Genomic DNA, 20,645 nt, shown 5'->3' with positions numbered 1-20,645 from the left:
AGCCTGGTCTACAAAGCAAGTCTAGGACAGCCAAGGTTACACAGAGAAACCCTGTCTCGAAAAACAAACAAACAGAAGAAGGAGGAGGGGAAAAGGAGGAGTAGAAGAAGGAAGAGGCGGCGGTGGCCAGGATGATGGCCACTCCTTTTCCTATCATCCAGAGGGGTTTTGTACAATTTTTCTGCCAAGGTTTTTGAGGCACTCAGTTTTCCCACCTTTTTAGGTTTTAGAAGCTGAAGTAAGGGGCTCTGAAAAGGGCCTAACAGAAAGCATCTGTGTCTGCATATCAAGGACTAAGACTGTAGGGAAAGGACCAAGTGTCAGGCAGGGCCACAGGAAAGCCTGGTGGAAGAGCAGGGTGCCAAGGAGCTTGGGAAGGTTGAGTGCAGGGGATGATGAGGAAAGCTCCCAAGGAAAAAAAGACAGAAGACTGGCTCCTGTTGGAGTGTGAGGAGGCCAGCCACCCCAGAGTGGAGCCCTGAGCAAGTGCAGCAGGCACAAAGCTGACTGGTTAAAAATACCAGCACACAAGAATCTGTGGGATAGGCTGAAGGATCCTGGATGGAGCTAGCAGCAGGTACATACAGAGTAACACACCCCTACAGCAGTGAAAGGACTGTGAATGATAAAGTCAGTTCAGAGGCTGGGTGTGGATAGTACTCAGTCAGAAGCAGATTTCTTGTCTAGCAGAAATGAAGCCCTGGGCTCCATCCCCACTGCTCACCAAAAAGAGGCTATGAACTCATAAAGAACTGAGCAAGGCAGAGGAAGTGAGAACAGGAAAGAGGGTTTTCCCTGAGGACACTTAGGAAAGGTGCTCAAACATAGTTCCTTGTGGAGCTTAAGAAATGGCAAGCCCAAGGTTGTGGTGCAGTGAGCAGAATGCACACTTGAAAGTGTGAGACTTGGATCCAATCCAAGAGCAAAGAGCAAAGACAGAGCAACAACAGAAAGCCCTCCCTGTGAGTGCCAGGGATGCTGAGCTAGGGAGAGTGAAGGTGGGCTGGCATTAAAACAGGAACACAACACAGGACAGACATTTCAACAGAGAACTATGATGGACAAAGAAACCCAGGTGAGCCAAGGAAGGTGACTCAGAGAGATGAGGTAGAGGCCACTCATGGAGGGCATGGGTACCTCTGTCAGATCTTGGGGTTGTTTTTCTCCAAGTACTTTAAAAGCTTTAGGACTCTTATCTGAGTTGATTTTTAAAAAACAGACTTAGTGTTTTATGTATGTATGTGTGCCTGGGTGTAGGTCTATGCACCATGTGTGTTCAGTACCTGGGAGGCCAGGGAAGGGTTCGAGATCCCTGGAACCGGAGCTACAGACAGCTGTGAGCCACAATATGGGCAAGCAGCCAGTGCTAACTACTGAGCCATTATCTCTCCTGACTTCATATTTGTAGAGTTAGACAGAGGGTTTGGGTTTCTGTCTTCTACACGCCAATGTCCACTTTTCCCAGTACCATTTGTTGGGGAGACTGTCTTTTACCCCCCAGTAAATGATCTTGGTGCCTTTTTCAGGAATCAGTTGGCTACAGCCGTATGCATTCATGTCTGGGTTCCTGTATTTTATTCCATTGGTCTACATGACTGTTTTTATATCAATATGTCATGCTGGTTCTGCTACTACAACTGTGTACTATAGCGTGAGTGCATGTATGAAAATATATTAGAAGGGGTCTCACTGTGTAGTGCTGGCTGGACTGAAACTCTCTCTGTAGACCAGGCTGACCTTGAACTCAGAGATCTGCCTGCTTCTGTCTCCGGAGTGCTGGAAATTAAGGGTGTGGGCCACCACGCCTGGCTTCTATGGTGTATTTTGAAATTACGCACCTTGACGACTCCAGCATTGCTTTTTGCTCAGGATTGTTCTGACTCTACAGGGTCTTTTGTGTTTTCACATACACTTGTTTTACAGTGCACAGACCATACCCAGCTTCCCTCATATGTGTTCTAGGATTTTTCTCTAGTTTCATGAAGAGTATTGTTTGCATTTTATTGTGGACTCTAGCCAATCTAAACATTGCTCTAGTGGTATGGCCATTTCAAAACAGTATTAATTATCGTGACTCATGGACATGAGAAGTCTTTTCATCATTGAGTGTCAGTTCTTTAGTGTTCTAATTTTCACTGTAGAAGTCTTCTACCTCTTCAGTTGGGTTTATTCCTGGTTTTATTTTGTTTTGAGCAGTGACAGTGGCTGTTTTCTTTAATTTCTGTCTCAGCGAGTTCATTACTGGCCTTTAGAAAAATTGAATGATTTTCAACATTGATTTTGTACCCTGCTCCCTTGCTGGATTTGTTTATGGGTTCTAAGAGTCTTGGCGGAATGATGAAGGTTTTCTAAGAGCAGACTCTTGCCATCTGCAATCAGGGGTAATCTGACTTTTCCCTTCCTGTTTACAGCCCTTTCTTCTCTCCATGGCTGTTCTGGCTAAATTCTAAGCACTCAATGCGCCATGAGTTCAGACACCCTTATCTTTTCTGAGGCTCTCCTCTGAGGCTGTCAGCTCCTGTTCCCTTAGCCTGCTCCTGGGTTGTCCTATCCTCCATTTACCATTCTGAGGGGCAACAGCTCTGTGTCTATTTTCTTGGGTTTTTAATCGGAGGGTATACTGAATTTTATAAATGGCATTTTTACATCAGTTGAGATGATGATTCAGATTTCATCCTTGGGAACTGGCATGGAAGGCTACATCAACTTAAAGAGTATCCACAAGGAAAGAGGAGCCTACAGAACAGGAGAACCTTACAAGGTATACATCTGACAGGGACTTCATTATGCAGAATACCTGACAACTTCAGTAAAATCAACAAGAAAATGATAAGCTATCCAATGGGCAAACAAAACAAACAGGCAATTCTCAACAAAGTATGACAGCCAATAAATATATAAAAACATATGTTCAACATCTTTGGCCATTAGAGAAAGGCAAATAAAAAATTACATTGAGATTCTACCTCACCTCAGTCAGAATAGCTGATGATCAAAAATTAATAATCATCAGAGCAACAACACATGCTGGCAAGGACTGAGGGAAAAGGAACCCTCTAAATTATTGGTAGAAATAAAAGTAGTTTAGCCATTATGGAAAACAGTACAGGTTCCTCAAAAATCTAAAATGCTAACTAGCAAGTGACTGAGCTATACTGTTCTTTGGGAATACAGCAAAGGGCGCTAAGACCTTATATGCAGGAGACATCAGCATGTCCATGCTTCCCTACACACCCATCAACCCTGGAATCAGTCTAGGGACCCATCAACAAATGAATGGATAAAGAAAAATGGTAAATGGAGTATTAGTGGGCCATAAAGAAGAATGAAATCAGGTCATTTGCATAAAAATGGATGGAACTAAGTCATCATTTTAAAGGAGAGAGACAGGTAGAGAGTGTGTCCTCTTACTTGCAGAAGCTAGAATTAAAACAAAGAAAAACTGTTAAGGAAGGCTAAGAGGTAGAAGGGGTGCAGGGAGGGTGAGAGCACACAGTGGGTATCAAAGCACAATATACGTATGTACTGGGATGGCACAGTAAAGCTCATTAATATGTGCAATAAGGACCCAATAATTATAGCTTGAAAGGGGGCTGGGTGTGGTAATGCACACCTTTAATCCCAGCAAGTCAGGCAGAGAAAGGAGGAGCTCTGTTAGCTCCAGGCCCTTAGAGAAGAGCAAGGACAAAGGACACCACAAGATGACCTTCTGTACATTGGATTTTAATGCCTAAAACTCCCTAAAATGCAATTTAACAGAAAACTGCTAAGACAGAGAACAGGCTGTGTACTCAGAGTCACCACAGGAGAGGAGCTGCCTGTGTTCCTGTAGCTGGAGCTAGGTCACTTTGCTGCTGGATGCCTCAGGGGCAGCTTCTTCCCACAGGTTCATTATGTTCTGCCAACTTAAAAGTATTCTTGGGCACCAGTGGGAATAGATGGAACACACTCAACAGGGCCTAGAGACGGAGAAAAACCAGCAGAAGACAGCCGGTGATGCTGAAAAGAATTAATCTCTTCCCTACAGAGTTGGCAGGCCTCATCCATCACAAAGGGCAGCATTATGCATCAGGCAATGCCCACCCAGGGTCTCACTGTTAGTATTTTGGAACACAACCTGCTTCTGGGGTTACCCAGCAACTTATGATGTCATCATGTGTTGCCAGCCAGGTGGCCACACCTGGAAGGCATGGTTACCTTGCCCCTTAAAGAAACATCTGGACATGTGGTCGCTCTCTCACTCCTCTTACTCTTACTTCTCTCTCTTTCTCCCTCTTCTCTCTCTCTCTCTTCTCTCCATCATGTCCTGTTCCCCCCTTCCCTCCATACCCACCTAATAAACCTCTTGCATAGAAAATTGGTTGACCAGCCTCATTCTTTTAATAGATCTAACACTCACTACATAGCCCAGGTTGTTCAGACTTTTGAGCATTTTGTATCAACCTCAAGAGGGCTGGGATTACAGCGGTAGACCACCATACCTGGTTTTCTGCAGGCTTCAGAAAAATGAGGTATGTGGGGCTGTGGAGATAGCTCAGTGGTCAAGAGCAAGCATCAGTCTTCCAGAGGACTGGAGTTTAGTTCCCAGCACCCACAGGGCAGCTCACAACTGTCTGTAACTCCAGCGCTGGGAGATCTGATGCCCTCTTCTGGCACCTGAAGGCATTGTACTCACACACAAACCAACACACAGACACACAGATAAAAGTAATAAAAAAGAAAGCTTTCTTTAAAATGGAGTTGGCTGGGTCTCATGTATTCTTCCTATGCAGGGGACAAAGAATAAGATTGGTGGCTAGGAGGCTGCAAGTCTGACCGGCAACCCAGATGATGTGGGTGGACACTACTGTTTCCTGACCGGAGGCCTTTGCTGTGTTCTTAGGAAATCTTTCCCCTCTCTGCTGGGAAAACCTTTCTCACCTCTTAGAGTACTTTCTATACCTCTCATTAATACCCACAGCTATTGGGAGGCAGTGCACTGCTCCTCGTCCCACGGGGACAGCTTCTATTATAGCATGGGATACCTTTAAAAAAAATTGTGTGGGTAGCTGGGTGTGGTGGTGCACTCGGGAGACAGAGACAGGCAGATTTCTGTGAGTTTGAGGCCAGCCTGGTCTACAAAGTGAGTTCAGGACAGCCAGGGCTACATGTGTGGGCATGTGTACATTCATGTGGAGAAGAGAGAACATCCCCAGGGGCCATCTTCATGAACAACACCCACCTCGTTGCCCAGGAGCTCATAGCTGGCTGACCAGCAGGCTGCAGGGATCCTCTTGTCTTTGCCACACAGCACTGCAATTACAAATGCTTGCCACTGTGCCAAGCATTTCTTTTTACCTTATTTTTAAATTAGGGGAGATGGGGTGTGCAACTGTGTCGTACCATACACAAGGAGGTCAGAGGACAATTTGTAGGAACTGGTTCCTTCTTTCTACCTTGTAGGTTCTGGGATTGAACTGAGGTCATCAGGCTTGGTAGCAAGCACCTTCACACTGCTGAGCTACCTTTCTGGCTTATGTCCAATATTTTCACATGGGTTCTGGGGAACAAACTTGGGTCCTCATGATCTTTGCTGACTAAGTTATCTCCCCTGCTCCCTTTATAAAAACTCATAGTGGCCAGTGGGATGTGTTTGCCCTGTGAGAGACCAAAAGATTAAAAATCAGCAGTTATTATTAAAGTTTAAGGCCTGAACTAGCTGGGTGAGGTCCAGAAATGCCCTGAGGGGAAGAAGCCCTGTACTGCTTTCTTTCCCCACTCACTAGAGATACAGTTGCTAGGAAACTGGCCTATCCCCTCTAGGGAGGGACACCAGATCATTAATGGTTTGGGGACCTTCCTATAGCCAATCAATTAAAAATACAGTATTTTGATCAATGGATGCTTGCCAGGCAGGAATCACCCCTGCCTAGGGCATGCAGGGAGGGACCAGAATCTTTAAATCACCCAACTAACCTGAGCATGAGACTCTCGGCTCTCACCACTTCAGCGGTGGGGGGTGTGAGCCCAAGCTGCAGCTTGTAATTTTTAATAAAAAGATCCTCATGCAACGGACTCGGCTCCTGGTTATGGTTTTTTAGGTATCATGATTCAGGCATAACACCTGGATGCTCACTCTGCCAAGTACCAAGCACCACACTAAACTCTGTACCCCGCCTTCACATGACAACCCAGAATTAGTTACATTATGTTTCCTTTACAGACCAGTAAAGGAGGCACTGAGAGATTAAGCAGTTTCCCCACAATCACACAGTGAGGAAGTGGCAGAAAGAACACAGGCCCACCAGTTTCAATGCCCCTCTGCCCTCCCTGTGCTGTTGGGCCTTGATGGAAGACTGTCTTTTCAGAATCTGCCCATCAGCCTTGCCCTAACCCCCTCTACCAATAACCAGTGTTTGGATACTCATTTGCATTCTGATCTCTTTCTAACACAGGCAAAGCAAACAGGAAGGAAAGTGCTAGGGCCAGAGCCATCACCTAGTAAGAGAAGACACTGGTGGGAGCAGACAGCAGTGCAAGCGCACCTCACCTAACAATCCAAAAGACTCAGCTGGCCACGAATGCCTCAAGAAGATCTGGCTTGACTCACTTTCCTAGTGCTCTCTGATGACCTGCTGAAGTGGAATTTTACTAGGGCCATAGGATCCCACAGATGAAAAAGAAAACCATTCTACATATTTAGGGGCTGGGAAGGTCAGCAGGAGTGACCACTTAGAAGACAAGAGACCATTTGTAATGTCATTTACACCTCAATAAAGCTGTTGGGAAGGTGCTAGGGAAAACAACAAAACAAAAACCAAAGGCAGAAAGAGGTGTGCAAAGATAGCATAAAAGGCACATACTTCAAACATTTCCTGGCTTATTTGGCATTTGATAAATTCTGGGCAAAATACAAAAGACCCTGTTGACTTCACAAAAGTGTATAGCTGGTCTTCACTGTGTGTCAGGAGGATGTTGCAGCCACAAAAACACAGGAGGAATTTGCTGTAAGCCTCTAAGACAGGCTAGACCTCTGAGGATCCTAACATCATGTAACACCATGCCAGTTGCTAAGCTGGAAGGGAAAACTTAGGAAGTGACAAGCAGAGGAGCTGGAGGAGCAAGTGCACCCAGGTATGGAGTCAGTCATGCCTATCTCTTGTTCTTATTCCTACCAAAATGTCAGGCTCTGCAGCTCTGGACAGAGTAGGAGGGACCTCAGCCTCTTGTCATCTTAAAAACTGAATGACTATGCCATTCCCACCTGGATACTATGTTCAGACATGGGCCTGATGCTGAGTGTGTGTCAAATCCAAGTCTCCCAAGATGGGACCATGTTGTTTCTAGTAAGACAGGCTTTGATGAGGGCCTGGCATGTAGCAGACAAGAATCCCAGCAGCCACAAGGGGTCAAGATGAAAGGGAAATGACAGGGATGGTTGGGCAACACAAACCCCCAGGGTTTCACCTGCCATGGTGCTACCTGTAAACTTTTATCAACAGAGCCATACCCAGTGATTTACATGTGGGAGCTCAGATGTCACTGAGTGACACTTATTCAAAGTTTATGACCAAACTAACCAAAAGGAAGAAGCTGGGGAGGGGGGTGGGGAAGAAGGGCACAAGGGATGGGTAAGATGCAGGAAGGGGGCAGGAAGAGGGAGCAGGAAGTGGAAGACAAGAGGTGGGGGTTAGGAGTAAAAGGGAAAGAGGCAGGGAACAGGAAGTGGGGGCCAGGGGCAAGAGGTGGAGGCCTGGGCAAAAGTAGGACTGTGGGCAGGAAGCAGGAGGTTAGAGAGGAAGTAGAGGGTAGAGGTAGCTGGCAGGGGCGATGAGCTCAAAGGAGAGACAGGAGGCTGTGGGATATGAGGCAGGAAGTGGAGGGAAGCCAGCAGCAGGCAGAGGGGAGGAGTCAGCGCTCAGGAGGAGGCTACCAACAGAATTACTGTATGGTCTCTGAGTCTTTCTAACTTGGTGCTGTGTATCCGGAACAGCGGAACAGAAATAAGGAAAATAAGAGCAGCTTCTTCCTGTCCGAACAGAATGGCCACAAGAATGGACTGGGTAGGCTGTCCCTGTGTCAGGAGTCACCCAGCACTGTCATTAGTGCCACCCCAGCTGATTACACCTGCACTTCCTTACCCCGGGCTCCCCTGATAGGAGAAGAAAATAAAGATTTGGGCAACTGTGTCAAATACAAGAATTCTGTATATATTTTAAAAGATGGAGACAGTCATCTGTCATGGCTGTTCTTGGTTGTCAACCTGACTACGTCTGATTTAACTAAAACCCAAATGGCTAGGTAGAGCTGTGAGGGACTTTCTTAATCAAATAATTTGAAGTGGGAAGATCCGCCTTTATTCTGGGCCTCCACCTTCTGGTGGCAGACTGTATAAAGGGCATGGAAGAAGGAAGCTTTTGCTCTTTGCCTGCTTGCCCTCACTCTCACTAGGAAGCCCATTCTTTCACTGGCACTGGAGTCTACTTCTTCAGGATTCCAGAGTATACTGAGGTAGTATATACCAGATGAAACATCCAGCTTCGTGGATTGAACAACGCTGAATTCTTAGACTTTCTGTCCGTAGACAGACATTGTTGGACTAGCTGGACCACAGCCTGTAAGCCAGTCTAATAAATTGCATTTATATGATTAATTCATTCTATCAATTTTGTTCCGCTGGATCATTGGTTCTCAACCTTCCTGATGCTGTGACTCCTTAATACAGTTCCTCATGTTATGGTGACCCCCAACCATAAAATGTTGTTACTGTAATGAATTGTAACATAAATACTTTTGGAGATAGAGGTTTGCCAAAGGGGGTCACAAAGAACAGGTTGAGAACCACTGTCTTAGAGAACCCTAATACACTATCTAAAGGATGTTGTAAAAATCTAAAACAAAAGCAGATTTTTAAATACTGTTGATTTTAAAGACTGAAAATTACTTAAAACTGAGTCTTTAAGTTCTTTCTTTTTAGTTTTTACTAACGCACATATGAGGCTGTGTGTTTGTCATGAGAGTATAGGTACCCAGGGAGGCCAGAAGAGGGCGTTCCTTGGAAATGGAGTTTTAGACAACTGTGAGCCACCATGTGGGTCTTGGTAACCAAACCCTGGTCCTCTGCAAGTGCAGCCAGAGCTTGTAAGCTGGGAACTATCTCTCCAGCCCTAAAATCTGAATCTTTTACCTGCTATGTTTTAATTTTTTAATGTTTGGAGAATAAATCTAATAATTGCCTTTTTAAAAAAGAAGAATGTGGTACCTTCCAGCTTCCCTCGGCTGAACATATTACCTGGAGTACAGAAGGTGCCCCACAAACGCTCAGCGAACTATACGCTCTCATCTTCACCCAAGGCCAGTGATCTGCACACTAAGACAAATTCCATCAGAGCCCCAAAAAGACTAATGTTGCCTGAGCTGTCTAGACAGGAAATGGGCTGCTCATGCCTCCCACCAGTGGAAGCATCTGAGTGTCACTTTGATGATCAGTTGTCAAGTGATGCTGGGTCAGCCATACCAATGGCCAGCAAGCTTTTCCTGAAAGTGACTACAAAGTAAAAATTTTAGAAACTGCAAAACCACAAATAGTTTCTGTCATATATTATTCTTCCTTTTTTCAACCCTTAAAAAAAACCGTCAAAACCAGAGCTGGAGAGCAGTTAAGAGCACTAACTGTTCTTCCAGAGGACCTAGGTTCACTCCCCAGCACCCACAGGGCAGCTCTCAACCAATGCAAATAAATAAAAATAAATTATTTTTTTTTAAAAAGATGTCAAAACCAGAGGCTGGAGAAAGGACTCAGTGGGTAGGAATACGTACTGGGTCAGTATCCCCAGATTCCACCAAAAAGCCTGAGTGTGGTCACACACAGCAGAACCCCAGTACTGGGAGGCAGGCAGGTGGACACTGGAGGCTGACTGGCAGGCCGGTCATCAAAACTGGTGAACTCCAGGGTCAATGGAGACCCCATCTCAAAGAGAAAAGGTAGACAGTGATACAGCAGGACACCCAATGTCCTCCTCTGACCTCTGAAAGTTAAAAACAAACAAACTGTTTATTGTTATCATCATCGTTGTTGTTGCTTTTTTTAATTTTAATTTTTTTAATATTAATCACAGGTTGTTTACTTTGTATCCCAGCTGTAGCCCCCTCCTTCATTCCCTCCCAATGTTTTTGCTTTTATGCTTTAGAGAGAATGAAATTTCTGCCAGAATATTTTGCAGGATATCACAAATCTCTGAGGGCTGCTGAAGGCCAAGCAGTGTCTAAGGTAGAAATCAAAGGCTACAGTTGATTGGTCTAGGATGTGACCTTGTATAACAGTACATAGTAGTGCCACATACAATACATATGTGGCAAGGTCCTGAACATAGCCAAGGCTGACTGTGAACTTTCTATGAAGACCAAGCTGTCCCCTCAACTCACAACCCCCTACCTTAATCTTCTGAGTCCTGGAAGTACAAGCATGTACCACCATGCCCAGCTCCCTGTAAATATGTTTTTATGATCAGGTAAATACAGTCTAGGTAGAACACTCACCCAGATGAACATTAGATGAAGCGCAATTTAAAATTTATTGAGACTTGGTAACTTAGAAAGACTGACTCAGCAGAATTCCAGATGCTGGGAAACAGTACCGTCTCTCGTCACCACACTTGCACACCTTGAGGACATCCTTCACAGTCCTCTTGATTCCTGCCACTGCCTTTCGGCTCCTTTACTCCCAGCTTGTGACCCTGCCTCCCTGCATCTCTGCCTTGATGCTCTTTTTGAGGCAAAAGGCAAGGTTGCCTATTGTTCCCTGATGCCTGCTTTGAAGCTGCACTGAAGCTCTCCTCAACATTCACCTGTTGAGGCAAGCAAGCAGAGTTGACAGTTTAGTAACCTGGGACTCCACTTGGTATACCCTCTACATGTAAGAATGCATCTGAGCGCCTGAGACATTTATCTGCCTATACTATGCTCACACACACACACACACACACACACACACACACACACACACTTTTTAAAAATGCACCTGGCAACCTGTTAGCAAGCTAGGACTCCCATTTGCATTTACCTACACATACACACTATTCATCTCCCAGCAACTGAATGGGTTTCTCCTTCCCTTGATAATAATCAAATTCAGACAGATTCCAGTTAGTCCTGCTCTCTATTTGTCCAGGTAGAAAAAGACAAAATTACATCCTCAAGGGAATTTTAGGGACAATCCCCTCCCCACCATCTTATACTTGTGCAGAACCAGAAGCGCATATAACTAAAATCAGATACAGGGAAGTGACATGTGCAGCAGAAAAAGCATTACCTGACCTGATCCATCAATACAGAGAACCCCCCAAAGTACGAAGCCCTTAGCAACAGCTCTTCCTTATTTGGACCCTGTAATGAGACCCCAGGAAGTTATTTAGGGCCTTTGATTATCTTCACTCATGTGGCTCACTGCTTGCTGCTCTCTTGCAGTGTATTCTGACTTGTTCTATCACTTTGATTTGAATAATGATTCCTCACTATCTTGCCATCTGTATGGGCTTTATTTTAGTGTTCAATGAGAGGCCAAGAACCTGTGAACACTGAGCCCATAGTGCCACAGGTGACACTATGACTGCCTACCATTCTGAAGCCAGCGTGGGGTGTCCCTGTGCTTGAAAGTCTTTCCAATGCTCCTCACACTACCCTCCTCAGCTCCTCTTTCATGGGCAACTGGCCAATTCTGCTGTCTCCAAGCCACCTCTGCATCTGCTGCCATGTTCACCTCTTTGCTTGCCCATCTGCCTCCATCAACTCAATTATAAATTTCCATGGTTAATGCTGGCCCCCATGTTGCTAGTCCCTTGCAGAAAGGCTCTCAGTGTGACAATGGGGCTGGTGAGAAAGTTCAAGGGGTAAAGACACTTGCCACCAAACCTGACAACCTGAGCTGGATTCCTAGGACACGCACACACGGTAGAAAGAGAGAAGCAACTCCTGCAACTGTTCTCTTACCTCCACATGAATGTCATGCAATACATGTGCACACACACGTAAGTAAATAACGTAAAAACAAATGTCACTGGGATGAATTCTGGATTCCTTTCTAGGAACCTCCCTCAAGGGACATTAGAGCAAGAGTCTTTATGTCTGGGAAGACAGACTATTGATGCTGGAAACTTATTACCATAGACAGTGGTAACAAACCTAAGGAACACATGGGGACCTGCTAACTCGGGAGGTCTCTGACTTACTGTCCTTCCTTGAGGACTAGTATCTCAGAGTTCAGAAAGAGATGTACAAGTCAACTTAACTTACTACACATAAGCAGAGAAGCGGAAGTCCTTGTGAAAGTGCCCCTATAACGGGAAGTTCAGGGTCTACCTGTAGCTTCCGCATAGCAGAAAGTGACCACGGGAACAAAACCTGGTCATTAAGACACCACCTTGAGCTGGGGTATGGCCCAGTGGTATGGCCTGCGCTTGGCACACTCAAAGCTCTGGTTTCCAGTTATAGCACAGGAAAAAAAAAATCTGTTGATGATGTTAAAGTTAATGCCAGCAAACATTCTGTGCTGTCATGTCATGAGAACAACATTGCTGCCCTGGGCACGTGAAAATATCAAAGAAATCCAAACTGAAAAACATTCTGCATAATGAATGACCAGGACTGGCTGACAACTGTCCAAGGTATCACAGTTGTCAGAAGGCCAACTGAGGCTCTGCTGTAAACTGAGGATAGTAAGAAGACACAACTGGGCGGAAAGCAGGGCCCAGCTTCACTAAGGAGTAGTCTTGGATAAAACCATAATGAAAGCCAAGTGTGCTGAAATGCTAATTCTGCTTGGGAGACTAAAGAGAAGGATTGCCATGAGTAGGAGGTCAGCATGAGCTACACAGTAAATTCAGGGCTACATGATGAAAATATATCTCAGAAAAACAAAACACACACATACCCCTCCCTGAACTGAGTTTCTTTCTTCTTTTTGTTTGTTTGTTTGTTTTTTTTTTGAGACAGGCTTTCTCTGTGTAGCCTTGGCTGTCCTAAACTCACTTTGTAGACCAGGCTAGCCTCAAACTCACAGAGATCTGCCTGCCTTTGCCTCCCCAAGTGCTGGGATTACAGGAATGAGCCACCGAGCATGGCTTCCTTCTAACATGTAGGACCTGCTTTAAATAAGAATTGTCTTTCGTGAACTAGTACTATTCTACTGTTTCTCTTTCGTTTTGTTACCAAACATGCTGAAGAAGGAGGTATTTGGGCTTTGATGTTCATGAAATAAATAGAAGACGTGTTTGCTGGGATGTGTTGAGGCAGCCCAGCGGTTGTCTCTCAGTGTGGGTCTAATTGGATGGGACAAGGCAAACTGCAGGCTAGTGTAGGATTATTAGAAACTAAGGAGGTAGAAAGTTAGCAGCTACAGAACAACAAAAATCTCTGTTCATGGACCTGGAGAGGGGAGCGGATAAACACAGCAGCCTACCCATCTCCCAAATGCCCTCACAATCATTTTTCTGTGTGTTTTGGGCTTTTTGTTTGCTTTCTTTGAGACAGCTTAGAAGTTTATAACGGTTCAGAGAGGAAACACCAGAAGCAGAGTTGGCAAAATGCACAGTGAAAAATCTGGCCTGAAGCTCCCTAGGAGCCAGGCTCCAGGTCCACTTGATACTAGCTACGGAACTTAGATTTCCCCATCTGTGATGTGTGGACAGTTGTCACAACCCAGGGCAGCAGGCTGCCCCTGGAAGATGAAGGAGGATGGGAATGTTTGCTCCACAGCCTGGCATCCAGGAGGTAGAGGAATGGCTGCTGCAATCCATTTTCCAGTCCCCCTTTGTGCTAGTCAACAACATTCCACAAACATGGCTCCCCCAACTCTGCCTAAGATGTACCTGCCTGGGATTTCTCCTCTCAAAGGAGCCCAACAGCCATAGCACAAGTTGTTTGTGAATAGGGCAGTCAGCTCCTGCTGAGAACCCCCACAGAGAAGGTAGAAGGGAGGAGTTCCCAGAACCCAGAGCTCCACCAGGGAGACAGGAAGTGGAGACAGCAGATTTCTCAGATGTTCCATCCTCAGATAGCAATGGCGTACTCAGTGGAAAAGCAACAAAGGGATCCTGTCTCAAAAAGGTGGAAAGCAAGGGCTGACATCTGAGGTTGGTATCTGACCTCCACACCTGCATGCTTATTCAAAAGTACACACCTGCATACAAATTTCTTTTAAAGTTTTGGGGCTGGCACAAACTCTGTGATCTTCAGTGGTAAACAGCCTGCAAGATCTGCTAGGGCTATGGTGGCACAAAGCTTGTGGAAGTAAACAACCAATAACTGATTTGACTTAAGGCCCACGCCATGAGATGGAACCCATTCCTGACACTGTGACCAAGAACCAGAGATTCGGTAGCCCAGAGACCTAGGGTAAAACCAAATAATCCTGATCTAAAAAAGAAAAACAAACAAAAACGACCTGAAGCCCACAGGCAAGAAGACAGTGCAGTCTGGCACACTGTAGGACGGAGGAGAGGGAGGACAGTTTCACAAGTTAAAGACTTCAATCCCAGCTCGGGCCCATCCCATCTGTCTTCCAACTCCCAAGACTTTATTGCATCTATACACAAGATGCTGCTGACTGCAGAAGGATTGTGAGAATTCAATCAGAAAATGCATATAGTCGCTGTGCAAGAGGCATACAAAACAGATAGCAAAGGGGCTGGGATTTAATGTGATCATAGAGCCATTGCTTAGCAAGCACAGGGCCCTGGGTTCAGTCCCCAGCACGGGAGTAATGAGCTAACACCATCAACACATTTAAAGATGTAGAGGTTTCCTATCTTTCAGCAAATGTTTACCTGATTTCCTGCCCCTACCCACCTTGCATGCAATATTTCAGGGTTTGGTAGCAGATGGCATAGGCCCACCTTCAGAGCTAACTGTGTTAGGCAAGACATGCTGGGAACAGCAGCACAACTTGGAAGTGAAACAAGCACAGTATACAGAGTGTGGCCAAGGTCTGGACAGGTGTGGTGGGAGGAAAGAGGAAGGATGTCTAAACTGCAGTAAGTAGGCCAGATTGTTTCCCATGGATACCCTTCAGCCAAGGTCTTAAAAACCAGAAAAGAACTCTCAGCAGAGGCTTAGGGAAGGCTGAATAGAATTTTTTTTTTCTTTTGAGCTTCACACTACAAAATGTTGAACTTGGCTTGCTTCCTCTCAATTAAAAGGAAACAAAAATGATACCCTGTGGTTACTGTTACAAAGCAAAGCAAAATAAAACAGCCCAACATACTTCTGAATCCTGAGAAACCAGGGCTAGTGGTGCAGCACCAAACAGTACTGGATCAGGAAGCTACACTGGGACTGAAGGGGTGGCTCTGTGGAAAACAGTATTTCAGTGAGTAGGCATGAGGATCTGAGTTCAAATCCCCACCTTCTATGTAAAAAGCCATGAACCACCAAGCATCCCTGTAACCGAATGCTGTGGAGGCATTGAAGCTGCAGCCTAGCTCCAACTTCAGTGAGAGACCCTGTTGCAAAGAAATAAGGTGAAGAATAGCAGGAAACTCACTGACTGCCTCTGGCCTTCATTCATGTACCCTCACACGTGTGTATACCCATAAATACACACAGACACACACACACACACAAAGCAGAAGAAAGAACTATGACAGAAACTAGAAAAAGAATAGTGTTCTACCTTGACTTTTGTTTTCTGAGACAAGGTCTTATTATGTGGCCCAAGTTGGTCTGGAATATGGGTATTTACTTATTTATTTGCTTACTTAATTATTTGGTTTTTTGAGAATGGATTTCTCTGTGTAACCCTGGCTGTCCTGAACTCACTTTGTAGACCAGGCTGTCCTTGAACTTAAGATAGATCCACCTGCTTCTGCCTCCCTAAGTGCTGGTATTAAAGGCACCATTCCAGGCTTTTTGTTCGTTCTGGAATGTGTACTCCTCATGCCTCAGCCTTCTAAGGAAAGGTATAAACCAACAGGCCCAAGTGGGAAATATCAACATTTTGAAAAGAACTTAATTCTCTACAAATTCTACATTTTCTATTATATTTCAATTTATTTGGTAGGAAGAAGTGAGCATCCCACAGTATGCACGTGGGGATCAGAGGACAAGATGTTCTTACCGTCCGCTATGTGGGTCCTGGGGGTCAAACTCAGGTCATCAGACTTAGCACCTTTCCCCACTTATCCTTCTTTTCGACACAGTGCATTCTTCTATTAATTTAACCTTTCCTGCTATGAAGATGGAACTCAGGGTTTCCTGCATGACCGGCAAGTGATGCTGCACACACCAGTCCTCTTCTCCTTTTTTTTTTCTTTCCCCAGACAGGGTTTCTTTGTGTAGCCCTGGCTGTCCTGAACTCGCTTTGTAGAAGGCTGGCCTTGAACTCACAGAGATCTGCCTGCCTCTGACTCCCCAAATGATGGGATTACAGACGTGCACTACCTCGCCCGGCTCCTCCATTTTTTTTATGAAGGGCCCTGAAGCCCAGGAAGTAACTTGTAGAAGTGGGGCAGAGGCACTGTGGCATGCAATCACTGCCTGCTGGGCCACACATGACACCATCCCTGCTTCCCAGATGCCTTTCAGCCTACAACTCTCCCATGGTTTTGCTTCCCTTCAGGCCATGCAGTGTCACCCACAGTCCCTGGCTCTTATCACCTGCAACACTCTTCACCTGGAGTGCCCTGCCCATTGTTACAGGTGTGTTCAACCTGTTGACACTACAGCAGCATGCTGTCACCTATAAAGTTCATGCTGTGCAATGGTGTAAAATAAGATTAAAATCTATTTTTAAATAAATTTGCAATTTTGTGTTGGGCTGCACTCAAAGCTGTTCGAGCCACATGTAACTCCAAGGCCACTCATTGGGCATGACTGGTAGGCCCAGGATAAAGTGCCAGCATGGCTCTAGATCCCTCAGCGCTTTTTGCCTGCAACAAAAGTCCTCCTTCCTCAAACCTATGCAAGAGCTTCTTACCAGATCGTCACAAGTCAGCTCCTGGAGGACAAGGAAACACACATTTCTCATTTTAGTATCCCCAGATTCCAGGGCTGTGTAAGGCACCAAGCAGATGCTTAAGAAGTATCCATGCTTATGTTCTGTAATGGGACACTGGCTAAAGAAAAGGACACTCCCCTCCACCCTCACGCCCCTCCCAGCGCTGCAAGGGTTTTCTGTGTAACTCTGGCTTTCCTGGAGCTCTTTCTGTAAACCAGAATCGCCCAAATTCAAGAGATCTGCCCATCTCTACCTCAGGAGTGCTGGGACTAAAGGTGTATGACATTATATTGGGCTTCAGAAAATGAATCTTGAACCCGTGGTTGAATAATAAGGCCCTATCCTTAACTCTTTAAAGGGTTTCAGAACTCATGTCACATGCTGACCACAAAAAAAAAAAAAAAAAAGGAAAGATAGATATTCCAGGTAAATGAGAGCAGAGCTCTATGCAAGACACAGTTATAAGTCATGCAGGAAAACTGGGGGACAAAAGCTGGGGTGGAGACAGTTTTCATTATTTAGGTATGGCTCAAATATCATCTCAGATAATTTATTCTTATTCACCAGCTTCTCAAGCAGAAACAAAATGGCTCCTGGTGTCCATGTAGCTCTCTATCCTGTCACCTGGGTTTCTGTAGAGACACTCAGGACTTGAGTCACCTCCCACTCCTTAGAAGTATTCTATTTCCTCATTCATTCATTTTTGGGGACAGGACTTCATGAAGCCCAAGCTGGCCTTGACCAAGGTATGCAGCTGAAGATGACCTCTCTTTCCATTTTCCTGTGTGTGTTGTCCGTGTATGTACATGCATATTTACATTATGTGAAGGCACATGTGCACGGGGTACACAAATGAGCACATCCAAGTGGAGGACCCAGGTTGAACTTGGGAATCATGCTCCGTTACTGCATTCCATCTTGTTTCACTGAAGCAGTCTCTCGATCAAATCCAGATTTCATTGACATGGCTAATTAGCTGGCCTGCTTGCTCTGCAGAGCCAGTCTCCACCTTCCAAGGCTGGAATGACAGGCAGGCCACCAAGCCTACCTGGCATTTATGGGGATTCTGGGGCTCTGGACTCTTGATTCTCATGTTTGCATGGCATGGGTCAGCCAGGGAAACATTTCTCCAGCCCCCAACTTTGATCCTGTAGACCAGGATACTCTCAAGCTCATAGAGATCTGCCTGCTTCTAGAACGAGGATTAAGGATTTCACTACCACACCTGTCAAAAACCTTGAACTCTATTTGTTTGCTTTTAAGGCAGGGTCTCTCTGTATAGTCTTGGCTGTCCTTATAACTCAGTCTGTAGACCATGCTGGCCTTGAACTCAGAGATCCACCTGTCTCTGCTTCCAGAGTGCTGGGATTAAAGGTGTGCGCCATCACACCAAAACTAACACCTTGAACTCTTGATCCTTCTCTGCCTTGTCTACTTCAGCCTCCCAGGTGCTGAGATTAAGGTAAACAGTGCAAACTCATGCAAAGTATACCATTTATTGACAATCACCACCATCATCACCACTAAGTGGGGTTAGGGGACCCTATTTCATCTTTAAAGCTACAAGTAAAGCCTGGTAGATACTGGGCATTCAAATCTGCCTTTTATTTGGTACATATATCTATATCATATATATATCTATACCAGACACTGTTTTTTTTTTTTAATGTTGGGATTTAATAATAAACAATACAAAAATCTTGCTTCACAATAGAGCTCACTCTGGGTAAAAAACTAAATACATTTAGCCACAGAGTGAAAAGGAAGGCAATCTAGCGGTTTGCAAAGGTACGTAGGGCAACTAAGAGCAAGTGTGATTCCAATAGGGCAGTGAGCTGTGTCTGCTAGCCACAGGCCTGAGCTCTTCACATGACTTTTTGAGTAAGATCTGGGTGGAGGCAAGTTGGAAGCAACAGGAAGTCATGAGCTTTCACAAACTGAGGCCAGTGGCCAAGGTATCCTAAGACCGTCCCAGCCCCCAAAAGCAAACAATCTGTGGGAAAGGGAAAGCCTGGGACAGAACTCTCATGTTTACAGCCACAGACATGTCTAATTAGCAGTTAGAAGACCTTAAAAAAAACAAACAGCAAAGTCAAAACAACAACAAATCCCACCAAATCAGCACGTTTGAGAGGGAATGTGCATTTGTGATGAGGGTTTAAAAATAAGGGGGTTGGAATGGGAGTGAAGCTTCGTTGATAAAAAAGTATTGTTCGGCATGCAAAAAGCCCTATGTTTAATTTTCCAGCAGCAGAAAACCTGGGCATAGTGGTACACACCTGTAATCCCTGAGCTCAAGGAGGTGGACGAAGAAGTAGAAAAATTCAAAAAGCCGTCTGTACCGCATTCAATGTTCAAAGCCAGCCTGGGATACATGGTTAAAAAAAAAAAAATTAATTTGTACTGGAAAGCTGGCTGGACTCAGTGGTTACTGAGTTGTGTACTGTGCTAGCAGAACCTGGGTCGGGTTTCCAGGCCCCATGTCAGGCACAACACTGTACCTCCACTTCTGCTGGGATCTGACATGTCTTGTCTCTGGGAGATTCTATGGGTATCTACACTCATGTGAGCGCACACACACATAACACACGCCCACAATTAGAAAGTTTTAAAGAATTAAAATAGTATTAAGATATAGGTTGGATTCGGTTTCACTTCCAATTCAATTTGGGATATGCTTGGTAATTGAACCCAGGACCCTGGGATGCCAAGGAAACGCTCTGGGACTAAATTACATGCCACACTTTTTTTTTTTTTTCTTCTAGTTTTCGAAAAGGTCTGTGTCAGATTGTCCAGGCTGGTTCGAAATCGCAATTCTCTTGGTTCAGCCTCCCTGCGGCTGGGGTCACCCCTCTATGCGACCATGCCAGGGTCAGAAACTTTCTGACGCATTCATTTGCCTCACCAGGCTGATTCCTACAAAGTATTAGTTCATAACCTCTGAGCCTTTTAAGGGAATGAAGAGCCTGTCTTAAAAAAAGCATTGAAGTTAGCACTGTCTCCTCCTCATAAAACAAGATCAAAGCCCTTCAAAGACCAAAGGCACAGGCTCACTTGTGGGCCCGTCCACACACATTGCAAAGACATCACTTGACAGAATGAGAGACCAGAGGTGCCTTCCGACACCAGGATCGGAACACTCCCTGCCGGGGTACGAGCGGACTGAGTATAGACAGGTGAAGGATATTCCAGAACAGCCTAAGAGCAGCCTCAGCTTTCCTAAGTAGACCCCGCCAGGCCCGCGCCTGCTCCACAACCACGACTTACTTACCGCCGCTCAACTTCCGGCAACCAGAGCCCTAGCCGCGCCGCGCGGCCCAATGACGTAATAACCCAGCCCCCACAAACGCGGAAGCCGTGCGGGCATGCGCAGTTGGATAACAACCAAGGGTCCGTAGCACCATCCAAACCGGGCGTAACGCCTGAAGGCTACGCTCTTTACGCCTTAAGATTTTAAGGATTTTAAGCCACTTTCCTGCTAGTGGCTCTAGAGGACAACGAAATGACTGTGATTATTATAAAATTCCCAGGGGACTTCTAGAGTGCAGGCATAGAAACAATATTTGCTTTTATTCTTTGCATTTTAATTTAATTTTTTAAAAAATGCCAGACTACATAGCCATGGCTGTCCTGGATCTGTATGCATACATCAGTCTAGTCTCAAACTAACAGAGAT

At 45.4% G+C, this 20,645-nt stretch overlaps 1 protein-coding gene across 2 annotated transcripts in view; it reads right to left on the bottom strand.

Moving 5' to 3' along the window:
* The window catches only part of Atg7 (autophagy related 7), a 199,514-nt gene extending 179,238 nt beyond the window's left edge, over positions 1–20,276 (bottom strand). The window contains exons 1-2 of one of the 2 annotated variants that reach the window (XM_055604313.1): positions 20,241–20,261; positions 19,249–19,334 (exon numbers count right to left, since the gene is read on the bottom strand). In XM_055604313.1, the coding sequence (XP_055460288.1) occupies positions 19,249–19,316 (68 nt within the window). In that variant the 5' untranslated portion in view covers positions 19,317–19,334; positions 20,241–20,261. Of the gene's footprint in view, positions 1–19,248; positions 19,335–20,240 lie in introns of both variants that reach the window. The other variant, XM_055604315.1, reaches the window with a different exon arrangement.
* Between the last annotated feature and the right edge of the window lie 369 nt (positions 20,277–20,645).

Source organism: Psammomys obesus, unplaced genomic scaffold, assembly GCF_907164565.1.
Source record: "Psammomys obesus unplaced genomic scaffold, mPsaObe1.curated_primary_1811, whole genome shotgun sequence".
Lineage (NCBI taxonomy): Eukaryota > Metazoa > Chordata > Mammalia > Rodentia > Muridae > Psammomys > Psammomys obesus.
Note: the sequence above shows the minus strand (reverse complement) of the source record. Positions and strands in the feature narration are given on the sequence as shown.